The 13,192-nt window shown below is 39.2% G+C and overlaps 1 protein-coding gene across 9 annotated transcripts in view; it reads right to left on the reverse strand.

The window, feature by feature from the left end:
- Window positions 1–13,192, reverse strand: part of LOC146317867 (receptor-type tyrosine-protein phosphatase mu) — a 237,728-nt gene that overhangs the window by 62,176 nt on the left and 162,360 nt on the right. For 6 of the 9 annotated variants that reach the window (XM_084733216.1, XM_084733221.1, XM_084733218.1 and 3 more), the window contains one exon: window positions 11,236–11,265. The exons of the other annotated variants lie outside the window; for them this stretch is intronic. In XM_084733216.1, the coding sequence (XP_084589342.1) occupies window positions 11,236–11,265 (30 nt within the window). The remainder of the gene's footprint in view (window positions 1–11,235; window positions 11,266–13,192) is intronic. 9 annotated transcript variants of the gene reach the window in all.

Consider the following 13,192-nt stretch of genomic DNA (forward strand, 5'->3'; position numbering starts at 1 on the left):
TGTAGATGTAAGTGTAAATGTGTAAATAACAATAAATAACTTTACTAACTTGAACTAAACCATGGAGTGACCATTTTTAAAAAAAAATTTACTTCATATTCTTCATTTTTCTTAATTTTATTTGCATTTGTATTATTACTGTAATAATGTGATACATGTGATTTAAGCCTGTGTTATTCTGCAGATTTTCCTGTATAATCTGCTTCAGGTGTGACATTTCTATGACAGAATTTATGAGTATCTCTGCCCGGTCTAAGCCTGGGGGGGATCATGCATTTGGTTGTGTGTCCATGTGTACCTGCATGTATCTGCAATTAATCTCACATACTACTGCACAAATGAGCCTGATATTTTTTGAGCTCATTTATTCCCATATGCTCAAGGGCCTCTCATGGTTGTGGTGATTCACAATTTTTGAAAAATCTTGAAAAAATGATTTTATTAATTGCTTTGTTTCAAACTAACTGCTGACTGTTCTCGCCTTTTAACTGGTAGGGTGGGGCCACTAGTTATCAACAACTGCTCGGCTAAAAACAAGGCTTACCTAAACTGTTGCAGGTCATGTTTTTGGTCTTTGTCTTTGGCTCAATAACTGACAACCATAGAAAAGTTTTGTTTCATCTTAAACTGAAGCTTTTTCTAATTAACTCCATATCCGATATATTATGATCTACTAAAGTTAGGCATGATACAAGATGAATAAATCCTATTTTTTGTTATCTTTGCTGCCATCTTGACTGTAACAAACCTGGGAGGAACAACTGAGTGAGACTGTTTGTTATTTGTTTGTTTGTTTGTTTGTTTGGGAGAAGGTTCTGTTTAAATTGAAAAGTTTGGGCTCATTGTCCCATTTATTTTTTCTTTATTAAGTTTATTTTCTAGTGTAGATCTGAACTCTACTGAATACATTTTTCTGGTTTTATTTTTTCCTAAATTTTATTTTCATCACTCGTATTATTATTTTCTTTTGACATGCAAGAATGTGAAACATGTCGTAAAACTGATGTTCTGCCACACCTTTTTTCCTAGCAATCTGCTCTATGTGTGACATTTCTATAACAGCATTTGTTTGAATTGTCTCCATCCGATTATATCAACATAAAAGAAGTTGAACTATGACAATCACAGAGGAAAGCATTAGACACAATTCTCAAGGACTGGAAAAGACTTGGGAGTTTATACCATTTCCCCTCAACTCCTGACCCCTGCTCAAGTGTCTTAAGTAAGGCTCTGAATCCCTGAAAGGATGTCGCTCTGAATCTGACCCTGACCTCTGACCTCCCAGAGATAGGAGCCCCTTTCCAAGAGAGAATATCCCCATGGCTATAAATAATGCATTGTATCGCCACACTGTGGAGTTAACACTCCTTTATTTCCACAGAAATATCACTGCAGAAAAATGGTAAACAGCTTGAGCGGGAACATACTGTAACTATAGACATATCTGATGCCTGCCGCTGCTCCGTAGCTGGAGGGGAGCGAGTGGTGTAAAAATTAACTATGGCAGCCCTCACACTGATCCTCGCACTTTGTTACTCTCAGTGTGACCCCTCTGCCTATTTGAATTGCAGTCTCTCTCACGGACAACTGCTGTCTAATGATGCTCTCCTGCTGCGTTGTTTTCGCAAATCTCCTCTGTTTATTCAATTTTGTCGCTGTCTCGTGCCATATGGCAACAGGCCCCCGCTGCCTTCAAACAGTCATTTGCTCTGAAGGCCGCGACGTGAGGCTAATAGTGGATCCGTTCTTCAGAAAGCAAAGTGACAAAGTAGTGACATTTTCATCTGCTGGACCCACTTTTTGTCTTTAATCTGCAATTAGAGCCGGGAACAAAATGGCAATCTTGTCTCTTTTTTTTCTCTTATAGCTTCATATTGTAATAGGAAGGAGTGAGGAGGGGGAGCCGCGTGTACCCCAGGCGATATTAAGACTGATTCGGCACTGTGTGCACTCATGGAGAAGACTATTAAGAACCGCTATAATCCAGGTTTTAATACTGTATCACTGTTCTTATTTCTGCGTCTGCTAAGACTTGGATTTCCGCTTTTCTGGCCTGTGTAACAGCTGAAGCGAGAGCATTGGAGATAAACGAGGCTGCATGGACACCAGTGCCAAAATGAGGAAAGCACCAGCAATACTGGGATGTTTGCTAGGCACCGTGGGTGTTAGATGAAGATTAATTGGCATGCTATTCTCTCCTCATTTGTAAGAAGGGAAAATTTAATGATAGATGACTATATCGCAGGGTCTGATGTGCCGGCAGAGATAGTACGAGGAAGTGTGTACAGTAGAGTGTTTGTGCACGTTGATGAATGTGATCATTTATCATTTCCCCTGGTAGTTAGCACAAAGCTGCGTGTGGAAACACAAAATGTATAGGACCGAACGCTTGCAGCCAAGCCTGACATTAAAATCACACATTTCTTTGAGCGGCACTGAATGTGCATTTGAAGGGGATGGTACAGACAGATGGCAGAGGTGTTTGTAGAAGTAAAGACTGAGCAAACACTGGAGGTAACTATATTAGGCAACTCTCATTAGAGAGATTGTCTGCAGTTCAGTACATGACAGGCCTGGCATATCTGGGATCTTAGTGAGCAGAGCTCCTAACTCCATGAGTTCAGCTACAACAAAAAGGAAGCTGCAAGGATTGTATGTCTGCGCGTGTTTGCCAGAATGTCTGTTCTGTGGGAGGTGATGCTGCCGCAACTTCTAAAACAAGAACTTCAAAACCTCGAGCTCAGCATGGTGGGCCTCATTTCAGCACAGGAGCAGCCTAAACCTTGTGACACTGGGACAAAGAAGGCTTCATTAGACAATCCGCACACATCCACAGTGCATGGGTGTGTGCATGTGTGCGTGCTAGATGACTGACACGCAGCTGGGAGGGGCAACAGAAGCGTCTTTGATTAACCTGGTGGGGGCATTTCACAAGTTGTTTGCACCGCGTCTCATTTTTAAACTTCTCCTGTGAGGTTGTCTGTCCATCCATCACATGTACATCCATCCATTCTTCCATTTATTTATTTACTTCAGAAAACAATGTGAGAAACCTCAGACTCTATTCAGTGATGCACTATACTGTGTATCTTCTAACTTGTTTGCTTTATTGGCTCTGTGAAACAGTTTTTTAAACAAGTAATAAAATGAAGAGTGTCCTTTATAACTCTCTTTTTTTGGCTCCTCGTCTATCTAAAACAGCAACAGCATGACATGAGGATTAGTTAGCACTGAAGGAGTTCAATTAGAAAAATGGAACTATAAATTTACTGCGTATGATATATGTACACGTGTCAAACTGTGAAGCATGAAATATATGAGGAAGCACAGGGCAAGAGCTTTTTTAAAAAAAAGGCAAAAGACAATATTTAGTAGGCTGCTACATTTGCCATTTTACGTTTACAGAAATTTTGACGATGGGACCTTACAGCGCTTTGGAGTTACTGGAAATGTTTGCAGTAGCACGGAAGAAAACTGCCTGTAAAGCCAGAATATTTTCACATCTAACTTAGTGGATTAAGCATTTATTTCAATCAAACCGAGTAAATGATTGTTAGAACAGTGGAAAGACTAACTAAGACAGCTTTGGTGAGTTTTATTTTGTTTCTCTTGAGTTTGAATGTGTGTTTTATGATGAGTTGACACGGAAATTAAGCTTGTCTTAGCTTGGTGAAAGAGAGGAACATGAACTGAGAGGTGTGCAGTGGTAGGGCGGATGGTAGAGCTGAAAATTCCTGCCTGACTTGATTTTCTCTATTAAAAACACAGACCATTTCTGTTGAGACGAGCTTATAAATTGTCAGCACAGTGTGCTGCTCTCTCTTGTTAAAAGTAAATCTATCTGACCCAGCAGCTGGTCCCTCTCTCTCTTTCTACAATCGGCTCAAACAAGAAATAACCCGGCCAGATCATTCAAACAAGATGGTATTTTCTTAAAAAGAAATAAAATGTCAGTGTTGTAAATGACTGGTTGTGTCTACACGATCCGCTGCAAAAATAAAAACAATAGATAGGATACTGTGTTTTTAATTTTCATGTGATTTAAGCGACACCGTGGGCGGAGTCAGTAGGGTTTCACTCACTGAGCGCAAAAAGACTACTGAGCAGCAGTGTTAGAGCTCAGCTTAAATGGCACAAAAACACACAAAAAAACATCTATATTGAGAAAAGGCTGCCGTGGGAAAGACAAATAGATTCAACAAGAAATCTGAGCGATCATTTTACAGACAGAAACACAGAAACAGTGAATCCAGGCACTGAAACATGGATTTGTGGTTGCAATGTTGTGTCAGATATATTGGATTTTGGGGTAAAATCACACCTTAAGTCATATATTGTATTTACTAATATTACTTAGGAATCAAATATTTAGAATCTTTCATTTATATTCTGTGCAACAGTTGTGTATCATATATCCAGCACTGCTGGATGCAAACATCTCTCAAATAATGTCATAAAATAAAACATTTGTATAGACCTGTCCACAACAACCAGAATATCCTTTGGTGTCCTCATCACTTTAATTTCACTAACAAATCCCACCTTGAAGTAAAGTTACAACCAACCAACCAACCAACCATTTTTGTATACTTTTTTTTTTGCTTTGTGTATTTCCTTGCATTGAAATCAGATACATATAAATGTCAGGAAACCCGGTTCCCGATTGTCTTTGGTAAGTTGTAAGGATCACTGTCGAGTCCGAACTACTTTTAACTTACGCAGACAATTGATTGTTTTACTCCTGGTTTTGCAGTTTCCCTACTAAAGGCAGCCATGTTGCAGGATCTTTTGCCACTCAATTCAGTTAAGGGGGTGTCATCAGTGCATACCATCTATATATTCTCTTGTGTAATAAACACTGATAAAAACTCTTGCAGGTAAATAAGCTATCTCAGCATTAAAAATGTTTTAGACAAAGTGTCAAAAAGTGTCAAAATCAACCAGACGGAAATTGTTTATGTTTTGGCAGGACTACCAACTGGAAACAGCAAAAACATATTAACTTCTGTAATTAAAAAGTCCCACAGAAATTACTTTGGCCCATCCCAAACTGACATCCTGGCATCACGCCTGGTCTCTTTCTTTCTACATTACGACCTGGTTAATGAAAATCATTGTATTTACTGATTACAAAATATAGTTAATTATACTTTAAATAACACCTACTTGTATAAGATATACAATTTTCTTATCATTTCCATCTTTTGTACAAACTATAGTAGCTTTCAACTATATATTATTGTCACAAGAACACAATAACAAATATGCTCATGCCAAAAGCTGCATTTATATGATTTTTCCATTATTACAACAGCACTATCTGTGTTATGCCACCTGGCTGCCAAAATATGTGAATTTAAACTTCGTCATTCCATGCATGACATCCCTTCTCCCCGCTCAAGCTGCTCTTCCTCTTTCCCCTTCCTCATCAACATTCAGAGCTCGTAGGTGCAAAAATCTGCAAGGCTTGTACCAATTAATGTGATTCTTGCTGCATGTTCGGCTTGTAAGGTTTAATGAAGGTGTTTGCCCTGAGCACATTGTGTTATACATGGTACGTTTAGTAGGCCTCCCATCCTGACACCGAGCACAGTGGAGGTGATTATGAAGAGTAAGATTTATAAAGAATGCGGATGATGATTTATACGTTTCTCTGTGTGTGTTCTCAGTAAAAGGGAGCCATTTATTTATTAAAAGTAAATTACAAATACTAACGCTGGCTGTTTCTACTGATAGACTTTTCTCTTTTTCTCTGTTTGATACAACTCTGCAAGAGTTTGGTAAATTACAGCAGAGACGGGCTGATAGACGTTTGCTTCCAACTGTGGCCACTCAATACAATGCATGCACTCATCATACCATAAGGGATTTATGATGCAAGTGACCACCTGCCAGATGGATGTAGGAACATGTCACTGCTGAATGAAACTAGATTTTATGAGCTGACAACAGGCAGAAACATCAAGCATTACACCTTCACGGACTAGATTCATCATTACATGTAAATATGTTGCACGTATTTTGTCTTGTCAGATATATTTCAGTATAATCAAGGTCCGTTTTTGTGTCCAGAAAAACTGTGAAATGGCATTCAGTGACATTCAAATCTCTTGACTTAATTAATATAATGTTTACATGTATTAGTACCATAAATCAAAGCAGTGTCTTTTTTTTTTTTTTTGGTTGCTTTGGAAAAAGTCTTAAACAGAACACTGACATTATCGGCTTTCTTAAAAACAGTTCTTATGGTAAACGCACGAGTTAATAGTTGCCTGTCCACACATCAAGGAGACACAGTGCAACATTACTGTCTTTTAGAGGTACGTTTCTAGAGAATATATGTACTGTAAGTCTTAAAATTCACTCTCCTTTTCGCTCAGTTTTGGTCTCCACCAGCTTTTGCCAGTGGAAAAGTGTGGAAGAGTTGGTTTCTTCTGTTCATAGGTTTTTCCTAACTTTATCTTACACGATGAAGAAAATATACTGGTTAATTATATGAAAGACATCTACAGTCAGATCATGTACCTGGGGTCTGAGGAGCACTAGACAAGCCTTGCAAATCAGTAACAAAGTGAAAGAGTAAGTGTGCTTGTATTTAACATGCCGGCTGCTTGATGGATGAATCATACTCTCACGGGAATAAAGACCCAATCGCAACCCTTGCCCTGTGCCAATTGATCTTTCTCTTGTCCCCAGCAGCATCAGGCGCGGTGGCCGGTACAACCATCTGATTAAAGGACAGTCATATATTTGATCACACATGTAACCGCATCCCTAATGAGTACTCTGACTGATGTTGTGTTGCGTGCTAGCCCCCGCAGTCACCTCTGGCAATATACCTAAAGTGCATATTTTGGCGACTGCAGGATGTTCTCATGCCTTTAAAAGACTTTGATGAATGCATGAGAGCATTAATGGGGTTCATCAATCATAGAGGTGTTGTAATCTCATGGCTGGCAACAAGCTGTCATCAGAAGTACAGATGAATACTTCAGAGAACGCTTCAGCGGACAGCATCTCAAGATCACTGTCTATAATTAATTTGACAATATAAACTCTGGGTTTATACAACATATTAGTTATACTTTCTTATGAGCTGAGCTTAGAAACCTTAAGAGTAGGGGTAAAAGTGCCAAACACAGGTCCTACAGAGCAACAATTTTAGCTTCAGGCTTAGGGAGGTCAAAAATACATATGTTCCCTCTTGTGCTATTGTGCTATTTATCCATCTAGATTGTTTTGGTTTAAGTTGCAAAAATTTATCCACGATAAAGATGGCTGCCTTCTATCAAATATAATGAATTAAATGGCCCTCTGCCTTTGGGGCTCAAAGTGCCATGTGTCTTTCCAGAAACGATGACCTGGTTAAGATAATCCACAGACCTTGTTGTGAACAACTTCATGTAGGAACTATTTTCATACCAGCCAACACTCCCATTTTTCTTGGGTTTTGCCCTTATCTAGAGTAAGTGGGTCATAATGTCTGGAAAGGGACATTGCTGTTGAGTTTTTCAACTTAACTGTCCCTTTAACAAATCAAGGTCTTTCCAATTAGCTAACATGCTTCGGTGCATCCCTGTGCCTACCATGCGTGACAACACAAGAGAGATATAAGGAGAAGATGTGATGATGGGCGGTTGTATTATTGAATGGACCTCCATGCTCACTCCAGCATCAATTTTTAACATTAATTACTCATGATGCACGACTGTATCATGTGGTAATGGCCTCATAGGGAGGTCTTTAGATTTTACTTGGTGATGTAAACCCAGTACTGAACATCTTGATGTATTTAGCTTAAAAAATGTTGTTACACTTATCTTGCTATTTATGCATTTCTAGCTGATTGATTTAATTGTTTCATTATTTAAATATCATGGTTATAATTAATACAGGTATCTACATTACCTTTCATCTATTTCTGTGCAGTTAACTGCTGAAACTACAAATAACTTTGGGCCATATACATGAAGGAAAGATTTTTATTTTACCTCTGATTCTCTGCTGCTACACAAAGGTGAAATTCCTTTCACAATCCCACAAATAATGAGTAATGAGACATTCATTTTGGGAGTTTATGCTGGCTGCTGACTTTTTAAAAAGTATATTTTGTCTCACATGTACATTGTCAATCTTTTTGTCTTTTTTTTTTAATTTACAGATTAATTTGAACTACTTTTTCTGAGTATCTTCAGTTAAACAAACTAGATATCTCCCTGTGGTAGCTTTGTACTGGTTAAATTTCTTCCAGTGTGAAGAAACTGGCAGCTTGCAAAGCTGTGCTCTTAATGTAGCGTCTCCAATATGCAAACATCTATAAAAAACAGCAATAGAGCAGTAGAGGAAACGGGTAAATGAGAGTCAGTCAAATCATTGTTGAGTTTGTTGTGTAGCCTTTGAACTAATGTTTTACACCTTCTAGACATTCAGAAATAAATTGTTTAAATAAGCATCTTGGATGTAAAAATGTTGCTGTTGCAGTTCAGATTTTTCATTTACACTGCAATCACTTGTTACAGAGATGCCTGTGATTTAAATAAAGACTTTAGCCTGTTTTACTATCTATTAGTATTTGCTGCTGTCATGGCACATTTTCCAATGGGGATCATTAATCCTTCATCTTATCTGACTGTACACTATGTTGTTATCTTGTCAGCTTTGGAGAGGAGTCACAGCATTCGCAGCCCACTCTTTCCCTTTTTTTTTTAAAATCTTAACTGTAAACCCCCAATTCATTTTGACACATGAGACTGAAGAAAAACACGGACGTGGTGGTGTTCACGTCACAAATACATGATATTTTTGAAGGGTCAGGGCTAGCTGTTTGGCTTGACTGCTCAAACAAGTGTTTTTGGAGCCAGAATATAGAATTTGGCTAACCTAAAACCTGTCAATCAAAGCAAAGACGCCTCCAAACAAACCCTTCTTCAAGCAGCAATGTCCTCCAAATGCAAGAATTATTTTTAAACTCCATCGATTGAAAATTAGCCATTACATCCCCAACTTCTTGGGGAAAATAATACATTTTAGACACCACGGTCTCCTCTGTAAGCACGCTGGCAACAATCCAAGAAAAACACAATTTGCATGTAACACTTAAAATAACAAAAAACACAAAACTGATCATTTCATTGTTTCACTGACAACCTCATCTCCTCCTGTTTAGCTCGATCAACGTGCGTGCTCAGCTTTGATGACACCACTCCTCCGAGTCATCGGGGCTTTCCATTCAAGACAGCTGTGATCTAATATGAGTGACACGCAGAGTAGTATTATCTCCAGGTGTATTCGGAGATGTTTCTTTGATGTGAGGCAGCCTCCATTCTGTCCTCTGATCACAGTCATCTCAAGACAGATTAGTCGGCATCCATCACAAAGACCGTACGAGGGGAGCCTGTGAGCTACAGCGGGGAAGGCAGAGCTGCAGAATAAGCTTCTTTACCATTCAGAGGTGTGATTTGGAATCATCTGTTATATTCAGAGCGAATAAAGCAGCGCCGCAGCTATTGTTTTATGATGTTGGAGACATCTAAATAGAAAGGCGGTTATTGTGTGATCACATCAGCTTGTAGCTCGGTAGCGATGCAAACGTCTTGTCAGCTAAAGACACAACTCCACCATCACCATAGAATTGATGGGATGGACGTGCAGTAACCCAAAAAAACATGCTTGAACAAAAGGGAAAAAGCGTGAGAGCTGAGATGGTTTGATGACAGAGTGAGAGGATGGAGTAGGGGGCAGAAAAAAGACTTTAAATTATCACATGCATATGGAGCCGAATTCATAGCGTCAACATGTTAGCTCATGCTTAAATTTTCAGTGTAATATTTATAAATATATTCAATCCTGCAGCAGTTACACAGTTACTGGCTGCATTTTCTAGCTGTACACTCTTAGAAATAAAAGTGCTAACTAGAACCATATAGGGTTATTTGGCTTGTCCCCATACGAAGAACCCTTCATAATGGTCTCACCTGGAGTCCTTTCAGGGCATTCTCCCAAGAACCCAACATGAAGGGTTATACATAGAAACATCTGTGAAAGGTTCCACCCAGAACCCCCTATGGAACGTTCTACAGAGAACACTCCTATGGTTTAGTGGTTCTACCCAAAACCCTTTGCGGGGGTTCTATCCAGAACCTTTCCACCTTATAAGGGTGCTAACAAGAACCCATCCTGGAGGTTTGATGATTATCCCTTTTATATTCCAAGGGTTTCATCTAGGACCCACCCATGGGGTTCTACTGGCACCCCTTTAATAATCCAAAAGGTTTACTCTAGAACCCAACCAGGAGGCTTCTCTCAAAAATATATATATATGTATATTCCAAAGGTTTAATCTACAACCCACCAGGGGGATCTAAAAATAGATTTTTTATATGGGTTTCATCTACAATCCTCCTGTCGTCTGAGGGTTCTACAAAGAACCCAATTCTATTGTAGAGATGAATCAAAAACAAAAGAACACATGTAAAATGAACCAATTAGGTGGCATCAGATACATCTACATTTAAAAGTACCAACATGGGTAAACATTTGAATGTTTGGGGGTGATAATTTAGATAATTTAGCTCACACGCCTTCAACAACCTTGAAGAAGCAAATGGTTCTGGGTGGAACCTTAGCCTTGTAGGAGGAACCTTTTTGGAACCCTTATTTCTAAGAGTGTATACATAAGTGTACAAAATGTGAAATATTTGGACTTGCTCATTGAAGTTCAGGACACAGCTAAAGCGTAGATGCACTGTGATAGGCACTTCAAAAAATCTAGCTTTGACAAGTCACCAGAGATGAAATCATTGGAGGCAAATGAAAAATTCACACTCAGTAAAAATGCAGTAGCTCCTGCATTGATTTTTTTTTTCTTTCTCAAGATGAGTTTGGCAGCCGTACAATCATTAAGGCAGTTTAGTTCATCATATGATAAACAAACTCCTTAAAAAGTCAAGCAGAAATCATGTCTGCAATAACATTTCAGTGGCAGCTTTATTCCGTGGGGGTGTTGCTGCGTTTGCGTGCTTTTGTCAGAAGTCGTGCCAATGTGACATACAGTATGATGTGCTCATCATGTGGAGATGCATTGGAGTGGCGTCCTCCGTTCCTCCAGCAGAGATTACAGTTGGGCCTCTGTAATAGCTCTGGGCAGGAGGAGGATGACATGGCTCTTTGCATGCATGGGAAAACAGCGTGTGGGTGAGAAGCATGGCACTAACATTACACAAAGTGGTTACTTACAGGTAGTAAGTGTAGGAGTGATAGGTTCTTCTGCCGATTGGGGTGGTGGTAGGATTTAAGCAGTGGAGGAGGGGAGGGGATGGAATGAAAAGGAAAGAAAAAGTAAAAATATATTAATGTTTGAAAAAAGAGTAGAAATGAACAAAATCAGATATGGTGGCATACGTGGAGGTAAACTAGTGATCATGAGGGCAAAGGTGATCGCTTGGAGTCATGTCATGCTTTGCGAGAAGAGGGGGAGGGGGGCCTCGGTACAGTAACGTACAAACTCTCTAATTAAATCAATATTGAGCTGCTCTACAGCAAGTGATGGCAAATCAGAGGCAACCATTCTGCCACTAACCCCCCCCCTTTTTTGATCAACACATATAATTATACACACCTATAAAAAATTACCATATCTGACCCCCAAGGTTGAGATTTAATGAGTGGTTCGAATGTATAAACACAACTCCGATTCCCTGTTGGTAACAGCAAATTACACAAAATTCATCCAATGAAGTCATCTCCATCTCTGGTTTGATTAAGGCTAATTGAAAACAATTCCATTACAGTGTGCTGATTTTTACACCCACCCACTGATCGCTGTGCTACACAGAAAGGGCATGCTGTAGGAAATGAAGAATCTTAGATTACTGTCAAAAATAAAAGTAGAACATACTGATTAAATTAGTATATGACTATACCTTCCCACTCTACTGCACTGACCTTTACTCTTTAATCAAGACAAGCTAATCTTATATTCAAGGGGAGAATAAAGCAGAGCTAATATATATATGAAGTTTTACTGGGAAATGAACTTTTTGGGCCTCACGCTTTATAACCCAGGTATTAAAGGGATAGTCCAGGTTACTTTAAGTGGGGTTGTTTGAAGTATTTATCCATAGTCATTGTATTAATTACGGTTGATGGTGGTTGACATGCCTCCAATTTGGAGAAGCAGTGAGGAGTGCCAGCATGGAAGCTAAGCAATGTAATGTTGTTGACAGGGTCAGCAACAAAATATATATCAGCCACTCCAAAAGAAGGCCCATACAAGAATATTTGTTTAAATGCTTTACATTGCTGTCAGACAGCCTTCTCCAATGGGAAACCACAAGTTAAATATCGCTGTCTCTCTCACTCAACTAGACTCCATGAATCAGTCATTTTACCTCGCAGAACATAGGAGTTGCTCGTGTACCACTGCCTCGATTTATTAGTTTGTTTGTTGTTATTCTGTGATTTCCTTTAATCCAAACTAACCCTTTAAAACACTGTAGTCACACAATAACACAAACAAACTAACCGGAGGCAATGGTAGACCAGCTACTCCTGTGTTGTTTGCCAGTGGAGTTTGGTTGAGCGAGAAAGAATGGTATTTGACTTATATAACAGCCAATTCCTGTCAGAAAAGGCTGTCTGAAAAAGACATGCAAAGCAGTGAAAATATTCTAGATATAGCATACACTTAACTGCTATTTTTAGATCATGATTTTCTACCTAAAATTGTTTTTTTTGCTGATCCTGTTCACAGCAGAACAATGCTTAGCTTCTGTGCTGGCTCTCCACCTGGGGGCATGACGACCGCCATCTACTCTAAGTAATAAACTGACTATTAATAAGTAACTACCACAACCCCACTTCAAATACTCTGACTATAAATAAATGATAATATAGAATAATACAAATAACCTGAAATATCCCTTTTTAATGAAACCAACTTGTGTCCACCAAAGAAATCTCTGCAGAAACTGACATTGTGTTATTTCCATCTTTGCTGTGGACAAAAGGGGGTTGATATTTGCTGAGTTTTAGCTGCCCTGATTGCTGGGATATGTACAGAGGACCTCCCTCCAGTATGGGGTCCGGGGCTAATGTAAACTTAGCCTTCAGCTATGCGGCCATCCTCTTTACTTTTGAGCCTTTCATCATATTTTCTTTCTTATCTCTTCCCCGCCTCTCCATATACCACAAG

Source organism: Lutjanus erythropterus, chromosome 12, assembly GCF_056507025.1.
Source record: "Lutjanus erythropterus isolate fLutEry1 chromosome 12, fLutEry1.hap2, whole genome shotgun sequence".
In the NCBI taxonomy this organism is placed as follows: Eukaryota; Metazoa; Chordata; class Actinopteri; order Lutjaniformes; family Lutjanidae; genus Lutjanus; species Lutjanus erythropterus.